Here is a 21,979-nt window from a genome sequence, read left to right on the forward strand (position 1 = left end):
TGTTTACCTCGTTGAGTGCTGCTTGTTTTTTTTTTTTTTTTTAATTCTTTTAGGTATTCTCGAATTTTGTTTTTGTAAGCAGTTCTCTGGAAACCATTTATTTTTAATTAAAAATTAAAAAGAGGGGCGCCTGGGTGGCTCAGTCGGTTGGGCGTCCGACTTCAGCTCAGGTCATGATCTCACGGTCCATGAGTTCAAGCCCCGTGTCGGGCTCTGTGCTGTCAGTTCGGAGCCTGGAGCCTGCTTCGAATCTGTGTCTCCCTCTCTCTCTGCCCCTCCCCCACTCACGCTCTGTCTCTATCAAAAAATGAATAAACATTAAAATATTTTTTTAATTTAATTTTTCAAGAATTTTTGATATAGTTCTTTTGTGTCCTACCCCACATCACTCAATACTTGACAAATGTCTTGGGACCATGTTCTTCAGTCAAGCCCACTTGCCATAGTTTATCACCTCAGCACAATGGGACTTTGGGAGATTTCACTCTTTTATAAGCCTTTTGTCTTCACTCTTTTTTTTTTTTTTATGTTTATTTATTTTTGAGAGAGACAGAGACAGAACACACGTGGGAGAGGAACAGAGAGAGAGGGAGACACAGAATCTGAAGTAGGCTTCAGGCTCCAAGTTGTCAGCACAGTCTCGGTCATGGGGCTTGAACTCACGAATCGCGAGATCATGACCTGAAGTTGGGTGCTTACCCGACTGAGCCCCCAGGTGCCCCTGTGCTAGCTCTTAAGCATCCCATGCAGTTTAGCCTCAGTAAGTGTCCTTTGGGGAAAACCAGGCACACGGCTGAAGCCCTTCAAGTTTTCAAGTCAATCCCTTTATGGCCACATGCCACTAAGAGCTTGGTTGGTTTTACTTTACCAACCAACTTCAGGTGCCCTCTGCCCAGGCAAAGCTAGGTTCTCAGCCCATGCCCAGAATCAGCAAATGGCTATAGGGAATAAGAGAACAAGTGATCTCAATTCACCTTGGACAGTTCTACCTTGTTTCATGAACTTGAGTTCATCTAGACCTAGTTGCTACTACAGTTCTCTAATAGCTAAAAGTTGTGAGCTCAGATTGGCTCCTTATCTGGTAGATTCCCGGGATTGTCAAATTCTTCTACTCTGCCCCCAGATATCCTAACTCTAGGTCACTCTCCTAGATGACCTTCTGAATCAGATCTGCTAATTGGGGGAGAAAAAGAAACACCATCTTCGGGGTGGCAGAATATTTCCATTTGTGGATAAAACAGAAGACCCCACACATCCAAGATGTCCTCAGCCTGACCCCCAGAGATATTTTTCTGAGATCCAATTGGGTGTGGAACACCTCTCCCACTACCCAGTCCCAAAACCTAACTTCTACTTGTGACCCAGAACTACTGTAATCTCTAACAAAGATCCCTGAAAACAAGAACTAAGTTACAGTACAGGTCATAGTTTTGAGGAATCAGTTGGCCTGGGGTAAAGACTTCTCCCATGATCCAGGGGTGCTCTGTATTCTTGCCTGATGTTCTTATCATAAGCTATCACTAGCAGGTGCACTTTGGAAGCTATAGTGAAAGGAACACTAGTTCAGAAGAAGTTGAGAAGTTTGTGAAAACCTACTTTTGGTTTAAAAACACCATATAGTGTATGGACTTTAGGTCTTCTGACCTCTGACACAGAGCCCTGCCCTCTTCCCTAGAAGTCAGTGAAAAAGAGAACATTCACAAGACAGGAGTGTCCTTCAGAGCACAACTGAATGCTTGAGGAATTCTAACTGGTGGGAGAGAATGGGGAAATTCATCTTCAGCCGGTGTAAGTGCCCTGGATTCAAAGAATGGGTTTGGGAAAGGGGGGAGGGACTCACATATGTGCGGCTGGATGACCACTGGCCACACAAGCCACGGGTGTAGGGGAGAGATTCATGATGTCTTTGAACAACCTGTGTTATGAGTAACTGTCGGTGCAGAGGAGGGGGGTGGGTATCGAAGGGATCCAACAAGACCCTTAGCCAAGTGAGTCAGAGAAATGCTTTAGGAAGCACACACCGATGCAAGTCTGGGCCTTGATAGAATTCTGGTGCCATGCTGTTTCAGTGGCCAGAGGGCATGATATTTAGGAGAGCATGCTGTCAGAGGCTGAGTCCACATCACATCTGACACTGTACCTTATCTGCAGGTAGTCTTGTGACCTGCTGTGGGGGGGCTGAGGTTGACTTTTGTTGTGTTGCCGCAATCCCTTGTCTTCATCACCTGCCCCACTTCACCCCTTCACATTCACTTCTGTCATCACCTCCCCTACTCTTCTCACCTTCCGGTCCCTCCCAGTGGCACTCTCTTCTCTCCCTCAAGGAAGTGTAACTCACTTTAGATGCTTTGGAGTGGCGTGTATAAGGGAGTCTGACTGTGTTGTTTCAAAGTCCAGGCGTCAGCTTTGTAAGAATTCTGTGAAATAAGGGATGGAAGACAAAAATTATCCTGCTACCACCATGACCCTGAACAAAGCCACTTGAGGAGAGTGATTTGCTGTTAGAATGAAGCACATAATCTGCTTCCATAGAAGCATCTAACAGTAAGAATAAGTAGAGAGGATCCTCATCCTTGGATGTGCATTAGACTCCTCTGGTAATGTGGTAAAGTAATTTACTCACCTGGTAAAGTAAATCAAGACAAAGCCCACATTTGAATCCTAGAGGGATTACAGAGACCTGGATTCCATACCAGAGATTTCTATTTAAATGGGGATGGAGGTAGTGGATGGGGCCCCAGTATTTTTATAGAATCTGCATAGGTGATAAATGTACAGACAGGGGTGAAAACCCATGGTCTAGGGTCTCAGCAAACCCAACACAAGACAATAGCTAACTATGCAGTTTTAGAGTGCTGCATTTCAAACCACTGAGTCTGCATTCCTCTAGTTAATGACAGCATAGCCTGGAACGAAAAGAGGAAAAGTGGCAGATGGATGGATGACATCACTTCTGTCCTACACCTACACCTTCTCTCTTTATTCAAATGTGTTTGTGTGGCAGTTCACATTCTTTAGGTTCTGAGACTACTGAGGCAGATAGATTTTGATAAGATAATCAGTGACCAGCGAAAAACTCAAATATTATTGCTGTGTAATATTTTTTATTCAACAGTTTTATGGGAAAAAATGTCACATTTCTGTCTGTTACATCACATAATTTTCAGACATGTCAAAGTCCAATGACAAATTACATTTGGAGAAAAGCTTTAAAATCCATTCTCATATGCCATTCCTTTGTGGAATACAGCTCTGTACCTCGGCACTAAAGGTTACAAAAAGCACCATTTAAAGGAGGACTTGCTTATTTAATTCCCTTCCAAATTATAGTCTTATTCCCCCTTTATGACAGAGCTGCACTCATTCAAAATGCTTCAGTGAAATAACAACCAGCATCCTCCCATTTACCAAAATTCAAACAAGTCTCACATATGGGCCCAGTGTGGAGATTAGGACTAATGGACATCAGTGAGCTTTGGCTGTTCTAAAACCACAAGCTAGGTAAGGTTAAGTGTTCTGTAGGTGGGAACAGAAAAGATGATCAAATACATAATACTTACGGTAGGTAGATACCCCTTGACCATTTAACCTGACTACAAAATCCACAGAGCGTTTGGTATTTCACAGCAATCTTACTGCAAAAGCACTGTGCTACACCCAATTAATTCAACTCCAAATAAGGATGGAACTAATACATTAATTTTTAATGAAATTTAATCACTTCAAAGCACAATCGAGAAAAGTAAATCAAGACAAAGCCCACATTTGAATCCTAGAGGGATTCCACTGCTAAGAATTGGATTTCATAAGTAATAGACTCTTAAGGTTTCTCTTTCTTTCCCTCTTTTCCTCCCTCCCTTCCTTCTTATAATTTAAAAAATGAATTTGGCCCTTTTACTCCAAAAGTTTGGGTTCACTGAAGAAATGATAGGCCTTCTACCTTCTGCTGTGGTGGGCACCTAGGGAGAGACAAATGCCTAGATCCGGAGTTGTGAAAGACCCTAACCCCACCCCTCCCAGGTGCTCTATCCCACGCGTAGCTGGAGCGAGCTAGCAGTCCCCGGTAGAAGACAGCAAGGCCTTGGTTTTAAGGATGAGTCAGAATAATGTGTGAACAAATTGTGTATCTGCTCGTAGGCCTGTGCCCCAAATCACTAGAACGTGAGGACTTAGAAATCTCTGAGATAGAATATTTTTCAAACACATACAACATAGACTATTGCATATCATTTTTAGTTGAGGTCAAAATTTTAAAAGCCCTATTTCCCCAATTAGAAGCAGGGGATTCTATCATTATTATGTCTCCTTCATTTATACTCAGATTAATATAAGCCCAGCCTGGAGGTAATACTTCTTTCCAAACTTCATGTTAGCAGCATGCATGTAGTATTGACACTTTGAAAAGGCTTTTTTCAGATCCATTAGGTCTACAAGAGACAAGAAATAATTGGAGGCCGAGGTTTGTACAATCCTCTCAGAATCTTCTCTTGGATTCTTCTTTTACAGGGTTTCTCTACCATGTAAGCATTGTTTTTAAAAAAAGCCAACACTGTAGAGGCCAGGTATGCCCCTAGGGGGTGTTACTTGCAGTGACCACATCCCATTCATTTCTAAGCTTAATGCAAGCTAATAACCATGACCATACCAGCAAGAGGACTAACATTTGTTTTAGGTACTGTTTGACCTGAGACTCTGGTAAAAGTCAGCTTGAAGGTAAAGCAGAATTCATAAAAAAGGGTAGAGAACAGAACAAGAGACGAAGGGATGTTTTATATAGTAGGTTCTGTTCAGTGAGATCCAAGGATTCCAGTATGTCAGGTCTCATGTAATTAACAACAAAAAGGCTACTTTTAGTTCTGAGTTATGGAAGCCTTTAGTTTCCTAGTATCCTCCTTAGCTCAGTCACTCTTCCTTTTCCTCACAACCCCCAAACCACGATGCAGTTCTTAAAGGGTGAGCCCTCCTAAAGAGTGATTTTCTAACTCTTCTAACTTTGACTCTGTGAAACTCCTATAGGTTAAAAAGAAAAAAAAAAAGCTAAAAATGTGGGGTTTTTTTGCCTTTATTCATTTTCAAAATCTGCCAAGCTCTCTCTTGCAGAAAATAAACTATCCCTTTAACCAACATAAAAGAATGAGTGGGGTGTACTCTGGGCTACCTTCCTCCTTTCCTCTCTACCTTCTAGAACAGTTTCTTGGAGACAAACTGTGTGTGACAGGCTTCTCAGAGCCAGAGGTGTATGAGCAGTGCAGAGAAGGGACAGTGCTGAAGGGGGCATCACCCAGCTCTCCTTGCCTGTCCTCTTCCATACCAGCTGGTGGGCTCTCATGTCACATTTGGCCAAGAGATTACCTCAGAACTTGGGAAACTGACACTCTACATTTCCAGATCGGGAAGATCTCAAGGCCACCAGCACCAAAACCTAGCATCACTGGAGTCAGAAGCCTCTGGCTTGAAATCAAAATTAAAGGGATCTCTTTTCCTGCCCCACTCTACTGATACACCTGTGTAGAGTAAAAATTTTAATACACGAACACATAGGCAATCACATTTCAATACTGTTGACAAGAAAAAGGAGTGTAACAAAATCCTCCATTTAACAACCAGGATTTTGAATCCTCCTATGTGGCCCACTTATTTAATGGGTATTGGAAAAAACAGTACTATAACTGAAGACAATGTAGATCCTGAGAGCTGGTAATAATAGGATTTGGCCTGGATTTTTTAAATGACACACCACTCAACAAGTGGTTGGGACCATAAAAGGTTTCCCACACAAGCCTTTTGCTGCAGAAGGCAGCCTTGAGTGGCTAAAGCGGTATTTACTCTCGGCAAGTAACCACCAAAGCACTTAACAATTTACATTCCCAGCAAAACCACCACCCCAATGCCCTACTGCCTCCCTCCCAGGATCTAACAGGTCTTCATAACCCGAAGACAACTGTGTCATCAGCTTTGAATAGGAAAGACAGGAGGTAGCTAAACTGACCTATGGGTGCGCCCTTTCAGTGCGGCTGGACACATCTTAACAGTGAAGGTGTCTCGCAAGCAACAAGTTTGGCCTCCTTCAGAGTTGAATGTTTAACTTGCATTTATCTGTAATGGAAGAGCCACAGATATTTGGGGAAAAAAAGTTTTATCTTTGAACAACATTTCAAGAGTGGAATGAGTAGCTGCTTTTCATTCCACAAATGAAAGTCACTGACCTCACTTCATCATCAAACACTTTTAAAAAAGAGAAAGACAAAGTGATTTTCCATTAGCACTTGGTACAGGGAAGCAATACTATTCACGGTTAGAACACCAGGGCTACTTTCCTGCTTCTTGGCGTCATGGATCTTAAAGTTAAAAGAAATTTTTAGGTGCACCCAGTGAACCTGAATCTGTATCTAGAACAGTGTTTAGTGTAATGATGTGCATGGGGTTGGTCACATTAATGTAAGACTGTAGAGGACTAGACTACTACTTTCTTGTTGAAGAAAATCTTGGGAACCATTTATCAAGGGCCTAAAATTCTCCTATGTAGTCTCTTAAGAACAATGAAAAGGCATTTTTTAATTAAAGAAAAATGTAGGCACATAAAAAATCTCCCAAGGATGAAAGACATTAAATCATTCCCTGGTTCCACTCCCATCTTCAAAGGTGTCTGCTCTGTGAAAGAAAATATGGAAGCAGGGCCAGGCCAGGTGGGAAAACCGACAGGAACGTGCCAAGACAGCCTAAGCCGTGGCACTAAACTAACACAAGAAAGTAGACCTTCTGCGTTCCGCCTTCCTTACAACGCTGAGACCTATTTTCTTTAGTAGAAGTTAAAACAAGTGGTAACAAAGTGGCCTGGGCCTGTGCTGGGCTAAAAAAGGAGATTTTCTGGCAGCCCTAGTCTCTGAGGTGGGTCAGGTCTTACGTAGCCTTTGAAAGGGGTCACCTGCCAGTGAGTTTTGTTGTTAGGGAAGGGTCAGGTATAGGATCGGAAGGAGGTTATCAAAGCAAGAATGTGAAATGAGAAGAGAAAGGGTTCCCGTGGGGCATCTGGTTATCATAAAAAGCACAGACTGTGCCACACACTCTAGGAATACAGAGAACCCATGCAAGGAAAGCTGCCCCTGCCAAGGAGGCAGCTGGAAGTAGGGCAGAAGTCTGGCACAAGCCCATTCTTTGGAGAGCCAAGGTAGCAGTGACAGAATCTCTACCCAACAAGGATCCTGAGAGTTGGCTCTTCGTTCATTTTAGGAAACAAACTTCCTGTAACGGTCCTTCCTGCGGCTCCCCCAAACAGGTCTTGGGGAGTCCCCATAGGCAGAGAGAACACATCTAGCTAGGAGGCTTCCATTAACCTTCCTCTCATATATGTATATGTATATATATATAATTTTTTTTTCTTAAAATAAATTCCATGAACTCATAAAGCTCTCATCTGCAATCAGATGCAAAAGCAGAGCATCCTACTCAAAGGCTCTGAAACACACACATCAGCCTCAAAGCAAGTTAGCCTTCCAGTCTCCGGTGAAGACTGGTCCAGTCCAGAAAGGCAAGGGAGATGCTTCTCTTGAATCCCGGAGGCAGGAAGGGATCCCTTCAGATGGGCTTGTACAGCAGAGTAGTGACATACTTCTTCTTGTAGCGATGGGTTGCGCTAAGGACCATCACACTGTCCTGCAAGGGAAAGAAACATGCACCTAATTCATTAGTTTAGGCAACAGGCGGCTCTTCCCAGCCATCAGTGTTTCAGTCACTCACTTTTAACAGATAGTTGGAAATTATAGAAATAGGTTGGTTTTGGAGTCTGTTCAACTTAAGTTCCAATCCTGACTCCTCCTGTAACTCTGTTTGTGGCCTTGAGTAATCTACTTGATGCCTCTAAGCCTTTTCCCTCACTATTACAAAGGATAACACCTACCATTAAGGTGGCACTGATGATTATATGAGAATATCTAGCACGGTACCTGACACATAATAGGTGCTGAAGAAATATTAGTCTCCTACCTCACTCCTTTCCCTACCTCAGATTTGAATATTGGGCTTAATTAAAACTTGCATGGAAAAAGAAAAAAGAAAAAATATTTTGACATTCAGTTTTAGAAGAAAGTCTAAAATGCACTGAGAAGAAAGGGCAGTGATCCCCCACCCTGACCTTTCCAAGCCCCAAAGCAGGTCTAATTTCCATTTAATACCAGGAATGAACTTAAAAAGTTCATTCTAATCAAGAGGAAAACTCAGGAATCCCTCTCTCTGAACAAAGTGGACCCCAAAATCTTCTTTGGAAAGATATTCAATCCAGTGGCTCCAAACAGCCTAAATAATCTGACAGAACCAAGAATGAATGGATCAAGGTTAAGCAGAACTACAGTAATCAAGACACTGACCTGAGTCAGAATCAATATGAAGAGTAAGAGGTACTCTTTCCCCGGCTGTGTTGCAGCCTCAGGGCATGCCACAGGAGGAGAGGGCAGGCCTGTGAGCATCAATTGAGAGCCAAACAGCAGTTACAGGAGGCAAAATTCAGTCTAATCCCAGTGCATCTTCCTATTTTCCCGTATGCTGTAGTATCTACAATGAATACTTCTCAGATTAACATTCTGTGACCAGAGTGTGCTGATCACAGCCTAAATATGACAGAAGCGAGGCAGGTTAAAAAAATAAAATAAAATAAACCAAAACTCCGCTCCAGGAAGGGTCTGGTAAAAATGAGGAGCAGGTGACAGAAAGACCTACTTGGAAAGACCTGGTGCAGTGACCACTAGAAAAGAACATGGAATGAGGACAGGAGGACCTCAGTCCTCTCGCCGGTACTTACTGGCAATATGACCTTCTCTGAGCCTTAGTTTCTTTATCTATAAAACAGGGGTTAAAAATAATACTTACCTCACAAGGTTATTATAAAATTTAAATTCAATAATATATATATTTGAAAAGTATCACATAATCTGTTAAAGATAGCTGTATCAGTGATTTCCTTAATCTGGCTGCACATCTAGGAAATAAAAGCAGCTTAAAAAACAATTACCGGGGCTCTATCCTAGACATACTTATTCAGAATCTTTGGGGATGCAGGCTTTGAATCTGTATTTTTACAAACTTCCCCAGGTAATTCTGACAATGAGCCTAGTTTGGTAACTACAGAGCTACCTAAAACTTTACTCCAGTAGCCAAACCACAAAGATGTGATGGGACTGAATGGATAATTTTCAACCCAGACTCCGAGGCAGCAGAAAAACTAAGGAGAACGCTAAGAGTTGGAGGTGACAGAGCAAATCTGGTCACATTTCCCCTTTACCTAGTGTAGAGGAGAGATGCAATCAGTGGGTATATGTGACTGAAGCACCCGACAGCAGCTCCTATCCACCTTTAGAAAGCAAAAGGCTTAGTCATATTTGAGCATTCTCCAAACTGGAAAGATAAACTTGCTTTGTCTGCAATGAAATCCTAGTGCTATGAACTCTAATTTAATTAAGTAGGTGGTACAAAGGTTATAGCTATCCAAAAAGAAACCAGGAAGGAAAAAGGTTCATTAAGTCACAGGGCAATTCAGCTAGCCAGAACGTAGGATAGGGACTAAGATTTAAAATAAACAACCAAACAAAAAAATCCACCTACTAGTTAAGAAACTTCTCCTACAATTTGAGCATTACGGCCAGCTTTAGCTTCAGTGAGGTAGCAGGGCAAATTACCACTGGAGAACATGTGTTACCCCTTCCCTCTCATTTTGGGGAAGAGCCAGGCCCACTACTCACCTTAATGGATAATGCATAGAGATGGTTCAGCATAACATGGTTGGGCTCGGGAAGCAAGGCTGGGTCACACTAAGAAAGAAAAAAATCACTAAATGGGATTAAATGCACAGTTTTAAACCAGTTTACTCTTCCTCAGAGCTCTTTGGAAACTTGTGAGGGGCGGCTGGGTGGCTCAGTCGGTTTAGCGTCTGACTTTGGCTCAGGTCATGATCTCACGGTTCGTGAGTTCTGGCCTCATGTAGGGCTCTGTGCTGACTACTCAGAGCCTGGGGCCTGCTTTGGATTCTGTGTCTCCCCCTCTCTCTGCCCCTTCCCTGCTCATGCTTTCTCTCTCTCTCTCTCTCTCTCTCTCTCTCTCTCTCTCTCAAAAATAAATAAACATGAAAAAAATTAAAAAAAAAACTGTTGAGAAACTCTAAACTAGAATGTATATTTCTTTTAAATGATACTATATATCAATCATTTGTTCTCATTACAGAGAATTAGGAAAATTCTGAGTCCAGGGCAAACCCTAAGCCTTAGCATCTATTTATCTCCCTTAATAAGAGTGAAAACAAAAATCTTGCCCACAACATGTACAGAAGATTTGTGTTAGGAGACAAAAAACCTTAGTGGGAATCAAGTGAACTGACTAGAGGTATCAAGTATACGGGGAAAAAACGCAAACCCAAACCCCTTATACTCCTTTTGTATACTCCCAAATGATAAACATGCCTTATCTTCTGTTGGAGTAGAAGTCCCAGTTTCTGGGACTTCTAACAATCTATGGTTCTGGGTCTAATTTATTACGATCAGAAGGTAACTATGAATTTTGATATCAATAGCTGGAAAAGTAACAACTCAGCCCTGGAAAAAAGGATCTGTAATGCTATTGATATACACATGATTTATATTCTCAACACAGCTTTGTAATAATCCTGACCTCTATGATTACTAACTTTGGATCAGATGGTTCTAGTAACCCCCAGATGCCCCAGCAATCCTTTCAGGATACTCACAGATATATTAGTGTCCTTGTTAAGAATAACTTGAAGAAGGTGAGGAGGTAGGATGGGTGGGGATTTGAATCTCTCCTCGGATCGAAACACGTACATTTCTTGACCATAAGGCCCTGGGGGAGAGCTGGAAAGGTCTGGAAGATATTTACCCAAATATAAGGGAAAATTGCAGAACTAGTAAAAGTGCGTGAAAAAAACTGTCAATACATGGCAGCTAATATTAAATATGGTAGAAATCATAGATCATAAACTTATAAGCTGCTGGCTCTACAACTGTAAGGCAAAGAGTCTGAGTCATCCTGAACATGAAATTCCTCAACATGGCAACACGATGGGGAGGACTGAAGAGGGGATGAGGAGTCAAAGTTGTAGGTTCAGAGAAAAGCTACTCTATTTATCAGTTGTATGACCTGGGACAAATCCTCCTACTACAGTCAGTTTCTTCATTCATCAAATGAAAGTAATATCTCTACCCTATTTCACAATGTCTTTATAGCAATCAAATGAGATAACAGATGTTTCAAATGAGAAACAGATTGTTTGTGAACTGTCAAACAATGTGAAAAAAATTAAGATTTCTTTTTTTTTTTTTTTTAACACCCAAGCAACAGACAACAAGGATATACACTCTTAAGATTGCTAATGCTACAATGATTGCAACAGTGAGGACAAGATTACTAACACTGAAGTAGTTGTTAGGGAAATGTAAACCAAAAGCAGAATTAGATACCACTTAACACTCATTAAGATGGCTATAATAAAAAAGACACAATAATAATTGTTGGTGGGGTGCCTGGGTGGCTCAGTCTGTTAACTTCGGCTCAGGTCATGATCTCACAGTTCATGAGTTCAAGCCCTGCACTGGGCTCTGTGCTGACAGCTCGGAGCCTGGAGCCTGCCTTGGATCCTGTGTGTGTGTGTGTGTGTCTCTCTCTGCCCCTCCCCAGCTTGTGCTCTCTTTCTCTCTCACTCTCAAAACTAAATAAACATTAAAAAAATTTTTTTAAAAAATAATTATTGGTGAGGATGTGGAGAAATTGGAACCTTTGTACCATCCCGTTGCCGGAGGGAATAGTACAATAGCTTTGGAGAACAGGTGGCCAATTCCTTCAAAAGTTAAATGTAAAGTTATCCGATGGCTCAGCAATTACACTCTTAGGAAATGAAAACATGTTCACACAAAAACTTGAGCACAATGTCCAGAACAGCATTGTTTATAATTGACAAAAAGTGGAAATGATCCAAATGTCCATCAGCTAACAGGTAAACAGAATGATATATCTATACAATGGAATTTTATTCAGTCACAAAAAGGAGTGAAGTATTGGAGCGCCTGGGCAGCTCAGCTGGTTAAGCATCCAACTCTTGATTTTGGCTCAGGTCATGATCTCAGGATTCGAGAGTTCAAGCCCTGCCTGCTTGGGATTCTCTCTCTCCCCTTCTCCCATTCTCTCTCTCTCAAAAATAAACTTAAAAAAAAAAAAAAAAGTTCTGATACACATTAAAACATGGATGAACGCTGAAAACCTGCTAAGTGAAAGAAGCCAAACATCAAAGACCACGTATTGTGTGATCCCGTTTATATGAAAGGTCCAGAGTAGGCAAATCCATACAGGCACAAAGGAGATCAGGAAACTGGAAACTGGGTTAAAGGAGGAAGAGAGAATATCAAAAGTATGCCAGTCCTCTTTCTGTATAATAATGGGTATATGTTCACTGGCTGCTTCGCCAGAATCCTTTAATGTAAAAGTGGAGGGCTGCAAGCAGTCTCATCATTTAATTCAGTATTACTAAACTCTGTTGGTCACTGCCTAACCAACCAGTCAAGAAGAATGTCCAACTTTATGTTCTGAGCTTATATAATAAAAACAATATTTGTATGATTTTCACAGACAGACAATTATGATACCATTGATTGGTCTCTTAGAAGCTACATAAGCCACCCTTGTGCCCTGATATTCTAATATACTGCACTTACGGAAAAAGGTTGAAGGACCTGTCCGTGAATTCAAAGCCAGTGAGTAGCAGGGGCAGGCTCTGAACTCACAAGGGAAAACTGCACTCACTGGGAACACAGTGCACCGTTCTTTAGACCAGTACAGCCTTTGTTGTAATGTAATAAAATGGTAACCGTGAGTGTGCTGAGCACATCACTCTTCTGATGCTATAGTCAATGTGATGAAATCCATGGAAAAAGTAGTATTAGGAGAAACAAAAAGAACAGGTCTTTTCCTCTACCAAGGAATTTTTTTAATTTTTTAAATGTTTGTTTATTTTTGAAGGAGAGAGCGAGAGAGAGAGAGAGCATGAGTGGGGGAGGGGCAGAGAGAGAGGGAGACACAGATTCCGAAGCAGGCTCCAGGCTCTGAGCTGTCAGCACAGACCCTGATGTGGGGCTCAAACTCAGAGTGTGAGATCATGAACTGAGCCGAAGTCAGACGCCCAACCGACTGAGCCACCCAGGTGCCCCTAAGGAATTTTTTTTTTTAACCCAAAACTTATAATGCAGTTAATATACACACAAAAGAACTGTGGGGTTTTTGTAACCCTCCCCCCTTTACCCCCGCCTGAAGACTGCCATTCTTGGAGGGCCCTATAAAACTGCCAGCTAAGCCATCAAACCGGCAGGATTAAGCTAATGCATCTAAACAAGGCAAACCAGACACAACTAGCCTCAGCTGGGTGATACTGCCAAAGGGTCAATGAAAACTTGAAATATTACTAGAAATAGGCTTTTATTTCACTATTTATTTTTTTCTGGAAAAAAAATTTTTTTTAAATCTTTATTTATTTTGAGAGAGAGAGTATGAGCAGGGGAGGAGCAGAGAGAGGGAGGCACAGAATCCGAAGCAGTCTCCAGGACCTGAGCTGTCAGCATAGAGCCCGACTCGGGGCTCGAACCTGACCTGAGCTGAAGTCGGACGCTCAAGTGACTGAGCCACCCAGGCGCCCCCAATATTGATTTTTTTTCAAAGCCCATGCGAAAGTCTGTGAGCGAGGGAAAAGCAGAGGGAGAGGGAGAGGGAATCTGAAACGGGCTCCATGCTCAGTGTGGGTCCCAGTGAGGGGCTCGATCTTATGATCACGAAATCATGACCTGAGCCAAAATCAAGAGTCAGACGCTTAACTTAGCCATGCACTTACTTAACCATGCACTTAGCTACCCATGTGTCCCTAGAAATAGCTTTTTAAACTATAGGCCTATGAAAGAAAGGATAAAACAGGAAATAGAGTACATTGCATGTAACAAAGGCACACATTCTGCTATGAGACTTGTGTTACAGGTGTGTATGTGTGAGCGAGTGAGCAAGAGAGAGAGAGGAGGCAGAGAGAGAGAGAGAGAGAGAGAGAGAGAGAGAGAGGGAGGGAGGGAGGGAGGGAGGGAGAGAATTGGGTTACAATGTAAAACAAATGTCTTGCTGTAGATCCTCATTAAAAAATTTGAAATGAGGGCGCCTGGGTGGCTCAGTCAGTAAGTATCCAACTTTGGCTCAGGTCATGATCTCACACCTCATGAATTTGAGCCCTGCATTGGGCTCAGAGCCTGGAGCCTGCTTCAGATTAGGGGTCGTCTTCTCTCTTTGCCCCTCCCCTGCTCATGCACACGCGCTCTCCCTCTCAAAAAGTAAACTAACATTAAACGTTAAAAAAAAAAAAAAGTTTGAAATGAAATTCACTAGACTGAGGTTTTTCTTGTCTCAGAGGAGACCTGAATGTTTACAGGACGAACATGTATATAGACAAAAATATATATATTAACAAATTTTACATATATACATATATAAAACATATATACGATTCATATATATGTTGTGTGTATGCATATATACACATATATACATGTGTATATGTATATATACATATGTATACACACACATATATACATGTATACGTAAATATATATACATATATATACACATAAATATATATACATATATACATAAATATATATACATATATACATATATATTTACGTATACGTATGTATATATACATATATATTTACGCATACACACACATATACTCATCTAGGACCAAAATGGACAAATGGCTTATGCTCAAAGGTTGCCCAAAAATTTATACAAATTATATATATATATATATAAAACATATATAGGATTCAGAAGATTCTTGAGGATAAAAAAAAAAAAAAAAAAAAAAAGGTTCCTAAGGAGAAAAGGAAAAAACAAACAAGGGGTGCTTGGGTGGCTCAGCTTGTTGAGCATCTGATTTTTGCTTTTTGGCTTGGGTCATGATCTCACAGTTCGTGGATCAAGCCCCACATCGGGCTCTGCACTGACAGCAAAAAGCCTGCTTGGAACTCACTCTCTCTCTCTCTCTCTCTCTCTCTCTCTCCCCCCCCATTCATTCTCTCTCTCTCTCTCTCAAAATAAATAAACATTAAAGCAAAAGAACGAAAACTACCCTTGGGAAGGAACATGCGTTATAAGAAGAACACATCAAGAAAGAGCAAACACTACGAACTTACCTCGACAAGATGTCTCTGAGCTTTCCATTGAATCTAGCTTTAAAGCATCAAACACCTCAAAGTCAGATTTCTTGACATGGATCAAATTGTTAATCGTGCCAAGCTGACTGGTAACCACAGGCTGAAACAATGGATGGAAACAATTCATAAACCCGGTTTCAAATTCATCTCTTCCATCTAATTCTCCTATTTTAAAAATGATCATACTCAGCACTTCCATCTTTAATCGAGAGAGAAATCCTCCAGTGTAGGAGCCCATCAATCCTGACAGCAATGACATTTGACACCGAGGGGAATAATAGCCAAAAGGACACAGTTAAGTTAATGGTTACCCTTGGAAATCAAGGCCTTACCTCTGACGGATCATGAACCCATTGTCCATCCACAAAAAACTTGTACTGGTGCTCTCCCTCAGGGAGGTCTAAGATGGCAACAAAGTCATTATGGCTACAGAAGAAAACAGAAAGTTAAGCAGGCCAAGTCCCTATTAGAAGACAGAATGTTAATGTAAAAACCACGAGACTTTCACAACATCATACCAATGGTCTCCCACATTCCTAAGCAATTGTCCCCCAGAATAGAAAATAATTTATAGACGCATTCTCCTTTTCTGTATTATCACCTTGAAGACTTATTTACCAGCCCCTCCCAATAACTTTAGTTCTTAACTAATATCTGGAAAAGAATGATAGAGATGTTAATCCCCAAAATGGTTTGCCTCAGCACAACTGATATGCTTCAGTAGGAACAGACCCCTCACAAGTATAAAGAAGATAGCAGGTAGCCTCAGGATACAGAAGTGCCTCAGGTACCCTTTCCACATTTTGGTGAGCATTTTCTGAAAAATGATCTACATGTAAAGGGCCATTCTGATCACCAAATAATTCATTACTGCTCTGCAAGCAACAACTCACATTAGTAATTAGATGTCATGTTGTATTTTGTTTTGATGCAGAAGTCAGAACAAGTGGACTCAGCCAGTTACAAATGACTTCCCACAAGCATAGATAGGATTTGTGTTAACAGTCCTAAAGAATGTACCCACAAAGCTGTTACACTAAGTTCCTCTGAGGCAGTGATATTCTAATGGGTAAAACATCTCTGATTCACTACAAGGCTTAAAAAAAAAAATGTCACAAATGTAGTCATTGGTCACAGAAAATGTTCTAGAGAGAGTCCCTAGCAGGTGGAGAGGAGCAGTACAGCCAGGTCTCTCTCCTGAGAAAGGAAATCAGGTCTCTGGTTTCCTTTGTAGACTCATGTAGACTCAACCAAGACACTTGTCTTCACCTCTTAATCAGTGGAATCTTGGTGCTCCAATTGTTGAAGGACCCAGAGATGAAGACCTCCTTGCCTCCTTCAGACCAGCGGATAACAGTGGGCCGGGCCTGCTGTGTATGCTTTACGGAGTCCTCCAAATCTTGTTGCCATGATACAAATTCTTTGTCCCCAGGGAGCTGTAAGAAGGATTAGGTCATCCCTAAATTGTGACCCAGGAATTCTTAAAAGGTCACTTTCTCCCCTAGCTTACAGAGGGGCGCTAGGTTTCTACTAAGGATCAGTAAGCCTTGAAATTGGCAACTAAATCACATTTTGAATAAACTATAGACAACTCATCGAGGACCAAAATAGTCAAATGGCTTATGCTCAAGGGTTGCCCAAATCACAGCCTAACTTTATAGGCTGCATATATCACCCACCCTTTCAGAGCCTTAGGATCTCCCTTTAAAAAAAAAAAACAGAAAGGGGGATTGGGGCACCTGAGTGGCTCAGTCAGTTAAGCATCCGGCTCCAGCTCAGCTCATGATCTCATGATTCGTGAGTTTGAGCCCCACATCTGGCTCTGTGCTGACAGCTCAGAGCCTGGAGCCTACTTTCAATTCTGTGTCTCCCTCTCTGTCCCTCCCCCATTCTCTCTCTCTCTCTCTCTCTCTCTCTCTCTCTCTCTCTCTCTCTCTCTCTCAAAAATAAATAAACATTAAAAAAATTAAAAAAAAAAAAGATGGGGGGAAGCTTACTGGCTGTTACCAGATTAACTCACAGGCAGGCAATTATGACATGTTTCTGAGTGCCTCTTAAGAGAAAAAATATGAAAAAAAAGTATGCTTCTATAAAAAGCAATAAAGTTGGCCATGTATTTTTCACATGTAAATAGGAACAGTTTTCAATGATCAGTTGTAATGGAAGTTAGAAATACTGAAATTCATAAATAATTCACAAACTTCATTTTAGCAAACAGGTTACAAAAAGGACACTGAAAATATAAAAAATCATCATCATTGGTTTCTTAAATTTTGGGAAGTGTTATGAAATCTTAACTTGCTCACTTCTGCCAAGTTTATACTAATTATTTCAGGAGTAGGGATGAAAATTCTGGACTCTCAAGGAGTAACCCAACTGGTTAAAGTAACCCAACTTCCTTTAACAAAAGTGGTTCTAATATCAAATGAGGTCTGTAGGATTCTATAAACAAATGTCTCCTTACTTAGTTTCTTTTCATTACCATCCTTTAGAACAAGAGTTGGCAGATTATGGTCAGTGAGCCAGATGCTTTTATAAATAAGCTTTTATTGGAAAATAGCCACACACATTCATTTATATATTATCTACAGCTGCTTTCACGCTGTAGTAGCAGTATTGATTGTTGTGACAAAACCTATATGGCCACAAAGTCTAAAATATTTACTGTCTGGTCCCTTGCAGAAAAAGTTTGCTGATCCCCACTTTAGACCGGCTTAAATGACTTTGTTAAATAGGTAAACAGGACTGTACTGTATCAAGTCAAAACATTTAGCAAATAAAATAATGTGGGTTAAAAAAAAGGATTAACTTATTCATTTGGGCTTTACTTTCAAAATGGCTAAGGTAGTCTACCTTTGCATATTGTCTCTCAATATTCCTCAAAACTACACTATGAGACACCAGTAGCAGCATAAACTGAAGTAAATTGAGAAACAGAATTGAAGGGACTTTCATATTACATAAGTGACTTAAGTGAAAACCTTGATCTCCATATTCTGAAAGCAATGCACTCTTGCCTAACTGGCTGCATTAAAATCACAGAAGTTTTTACACATGCCTAAGAGTAACTCTCAGATTCTGATTTAGATACAGGGCCTAGGAATCTATTTTTAAAAAGGCTCACAGAGAATAATAACAATACTGTGATTAAGTTAAAATAAAGAATAAAACCTCATCTTTAGAGATACATCCTAAAATATTTACAGACAAAATAATATTTGCTAGATGTCTGGAATTTGCTTCAAATAAATTGGGGGGGGGGAGAGTGGATTGGGGTATAGATGATATAAATTTGTTCACAATTTGATCATGATTTAAACTGGGTGATGGGTATACAGGAGTTCATTACACTGTTCTCCCTACTTTGAAATGTGGAAAATGTTTCCAATTTTCCATATAGTGTTTAAACAAATCTCAAGTGATTCTAACGTGCAAATAGGATTGAGAAGTACTGAACTGGTACACCGAGAAGACTGGCATTTGAAGGAATGCAGGCCCCACTGCCACTGTTCCTATGAGTTACCTTCATGATTTAGTATTTTCAGTTTAGAGTTTGAAAGCTACAAACTATTAATATGCCTAGCTTTGGAAGAAAGCCCTCCCACAAATGACATGACATTTCTGAGGCAGGCCTGAGTGCAGCTGACTAGCAGAAAGACCATTTACTCCAAGTTAAATAGTCAGCAAGATCATCAGGAAAAGAGGCAAAACAATGAGAATTATAGTTTGAAAATGTTTAAGTGAAACACTGAAGGAAGAAATAAAGAGACTAGCTTGAGAACTATACAATTTTAGATGTAGAAGAGACCTGAGGAATTATCTGAACCGATCTTCTTATTCACAAATGGCAAGACTGAGGTAAAGGGAAAGAATGACCCCAAAAAGGTTCCATTTCAGATGGGGGAACCTGGCTTTTAATCAGGACACCGGTTACTGCAGTCACAGTTTGACAAACACACTCACTGTACTTAAATCCTGAGTCATCGATGTAGGAAAAGGGTAAAATTACGAGATGGACCACCTTGAAAAAGCTTTGAAGAAGTAAATTCAAGTGACTGGGTAGACAGCTCATATGTTGAGGAAGTCCTGGAGTGGGAAAAGGAAGAAAGGAATGGAGAAGAAACACCAAGAAGTGGTCCTTTTAATCAACTTGACTTCTTTTTCTGTGGTTATGTTCTCAATTGGGATTCAAGAAAATAAACAGAATCCAAATTTCACGTGCCACCGACTGGGCAAATCATTCTTTACTCTGTAAAACTCCAGTTTGGTGAAAGGTTTGTAGTGATAAAGACAAAAAAAAAAAAAAAAAAATCAAACACACCCCAATCTCCTCAATCCCTCCATTTTTCTACTTCACCTCACTCAGACTGTCTGGAGGAATTATTGTTTATCATGCTGACAGCTCTCAATGTGACTAGGAACATTCGGTTGGTAATCACATTGCTGTCAGCTCCATCCATCTCTACCGGTGAACACTAGTTGCCACTTTTCTCAAAGTCCTTGGATTTGAGTTCAAGGTCCCGGGGACAGCTGTGGGCTGTCTGTTTTCAGCGATGGTATCCTTACGAACTACTAACAGGAAGTGGAGAAATCCTGGAATCATCTGCTCTCCCACTTGAGGAGCAGCTGGGTGTGAAAGAAACACCACCTGAACTACCACAACTATAAAGTATGAGATGAACACTGAGCAGTCAACCAAAGAAGGTCCTTTATTGATTCCCAAGATTAGGAGATTGTATCAAATAAGCAAGTGGTTGCATGGCTCACAGCCATGCAAAGAGCAAGAGGATCAGAAATGCTGAGTTCTTAAAGCCAATACTACACTGTATGTTAACTAACTTGAATTTAAATAAATAAAAAAAAGAAGTGCTGAGTTCTTAGAAGGGCAAAATGATACTGATACATATAAGTTGTCAGGAAAAATAAAGTCACTTACCCACCTCCGGGCAAATTTGAGAAACTGCTGCCTATGGTCAGCAACTCAGGCAACTTACAACCTATAAGTTCATCAATACTCTAGAAGAGGGCACCTGCCTGTTAGGAAAACCAGATATTGGGGGTGGGGGTGTCTACAGTCCCCATCGTAATCATGGCCAACAGATTAGTCGAAAAACAAAAACTCCGCCTCTATTCTATTTTGAGGCAGCACCGCAGGAGTAGTTACCATCCAATATCTCCGTGCCCGAAAAATCCCTTTAATTCAGAAAACCGTAAGCTAGGTCAGCGTGCTAAGAAAGAACCAAGAGAGGAGGAGCGCTGACACCCAGCCCGCTGCGGCAGCGCCCGCTGGGGGCGTGGGGAACGCTCACCTTGGAGTCCGGCAGGCTGAAGACGCTGGGATCGTCGGTACTCCCCACCATGATTTTGTGCTCCTTACCCGGCGCATGGCCGCCGGCGCCCTCGGAGCGTGCAGCCTTGGCGCCGTGGCGCTCCCCAGCCACCCGGTCGCTGGTGGTGTTTCCCATGGCTGCAGCTCGAGTCCGGGGCCACCTGCCGTGGGGAACAACACCGGACTAGGAACACCCCGGCGGCCGCGTCAGGGACGCCCCTGGCTCCGCCCCTGCGCCTGGGGACTCGGGCAAGGGAATCCCCGCCCCAGGGAAGCCGAGCCCGGGGACCCCTCCTTCCCCAGCCTCCAGGGGCGCCCGGAACCCCCCCACTCCAAACCCTCTGGATGCCTGCTGCTCAGGAAACCCACTTTGGGGAACTCCCCGCATCCCCGCGCGCACTGCCCAGGCGCGCCCCCACCCCAATCACCTCCCGCGATGCTCTCCCTCCTCCCCTAGCCACCAGTGCGATGGTTGTTCTGCGGATAAGGCCACCAATAAAGTTATTGAAATTGAAGCCGCGCCCCGGGCTAGCGAACCTGATTTCCTCCTAAAATGGCTACAAGGCCAGTGGCGCGAGGCCCGCCCCGCGCGTTCCCTGCGGCCGCGCGGCGACGGCACCGGGAGCTCGCCGGCCTCTCTAGCCGCCAGCGCCTCGGTGGTGGGCAGCCTCCTGCGCCAGGCGGGGGCGCCAGCTCCGCAGTTAGCCTCGCGCGGGGTCTGGGATGTCCGGTCGGGGGCCCTGGACCAGGAATCATTGTCGCGGTCAGCCCCCGGGCTTTCCTTTATGGGCGCGGTCTCCAGGTGACACTTAGAACCGCCTCGCTGGGCTCGGGTGTTCTGTACCCGGAGAAGCGGCGCTGCTGTCTTCCCGGCCGCCTGACACGGCTTCAGGTTCGCCAAAACGTTTTCTGGTCAGGGTTTTTAGGATAGGCCCGAAGAGGTGGGTTCCGATGGGGAATTAAAAACCAGACTTCCTACTGGAGTCAGAAGGAAGTAGCGGCAATCGCTTGAGGTTCAAACTAACTGATGTGGGGGGCAGTCAGCCTCGACTGGGGCCCAGGGAATAACGGGTGATTAGGAGATAAACCTTGACAAATTAGTGAAACGTTAGTCTGAAGAGGCGGAGAAAGCTATTCTAAGCTAAGAGACAGCATATACAGTGAGCAACCCCGGAAGAAATAAAATTTGAGAAAGAGCAACAACAAAAACAAGGAACACGGAAGGCAGAAAAGGACAAAGATAGTTCTAGGATTGGGACAGATCTAGGTTTTTACTGATAATTAATGGAACTTCTATGGTACTTACTAATTCTTACCTTGTATAATTATGTGCATGCCTAATTCCCTACGAGAAACCCTTATCACTTAGTATGTGTGAACCCAGCCCAGCAACATTGGCATCACCTGGGCA

At 42.3% G+C, this 21,979-nt stretch overlaps 1 protein-coding gene across 5 annotated transcripts; it reads right to left on the reverse strand.

The window, feature by feature from the left end:
- Positions 1–3,084: 3,084 nt before the first annotated feature.
- Positions 3,085–21,238, reverse strand: PRKAB2 (protein kinase AMP-activated non-catalytic subunit beta 2). 5 transcript variants are annotated; one of them, XM_045033398.1, is made up of 9 exons: positions 21,106–21,238; positions 20,549–20,729; positions 16,509–16,675; positions 15,572–15,665; positions 15,219–15,339; positions 10,730–10,863; positions 9,732–9,800; positions 8,795–8,831; positions 7,680–8,452 (listed from the first exon to the last, which is right to left on the reverse strand). In XM_045033398.1, exons 2-9 carry the CDS (start codon positions 20,702–20,704, stop codon positions 8,214–8,216), a joined length of 1,017 nt encoding a protein of 338 aa, XP_044889333.1. In that variant the 5' UTR covers positions 20,705–20,729; positions 21,106–21,238; the 3' UTR covers positions 7,680–8,213. The 5 variants fall into 5 exon arrangements, with proteins under 5 accessions (XP_019693292.1, XP_044889336.1, XP_044889337.1 ...); XM_045033400.1 differs by having other exon boundaries at positions 20,997–21,124; XM_019837733.3 differs by lacking the exons at positions 7,680–8,452; positions 21,106–21,238 and adding an exon at positions 3,085–7,653 and having other exon boundaries at positions 20,549–20,892.
- Between the last annotated feature and the right edge of the window lie 741 nt (positions 21,239–21,979).

The sequence above is a fragment of the Felis catus genome, chromosome C1 (genome assembly GCF_018350175.1).
Source record: "Felis catus isolate Fca126 chromosome C1, F.catus_Fca126_mat1.0, whole genome shotgun sequence".
NCBI lineage: Eukaryota > Metazoa > Chordata > Mammalia > Carnivora > Felidae > Felis > Felis catus.

What these genes read in the sequence shown, in the direction of transcription:
- PRKAB2 (XM_045033398.1), bottom strand. Translation starts at nt 20,704, where the DNA reads ATGGGAAACACCACCAGCGACCGGGTGGCTGGGGAGCGCCACGGCGCC. An exon ending in TCAGCCTGCCGGACTCCAAG is followed by an intron (nt 16,676 to 20,548) that starts GTGAGCGTTCCC and finishes TCCTTCTTACAG; the next exon opens with CTCCCTGGGGACAAAGAATT. An exon ending in AAGATTCCACTGATTAAGAG is followed by an intron (nt 15,666 to 16,508) that starts GTGAAGACAAGT and finishes TTTCTTCTGTAG; the next exon opens with CCATAATGACTTTGTTGCCA.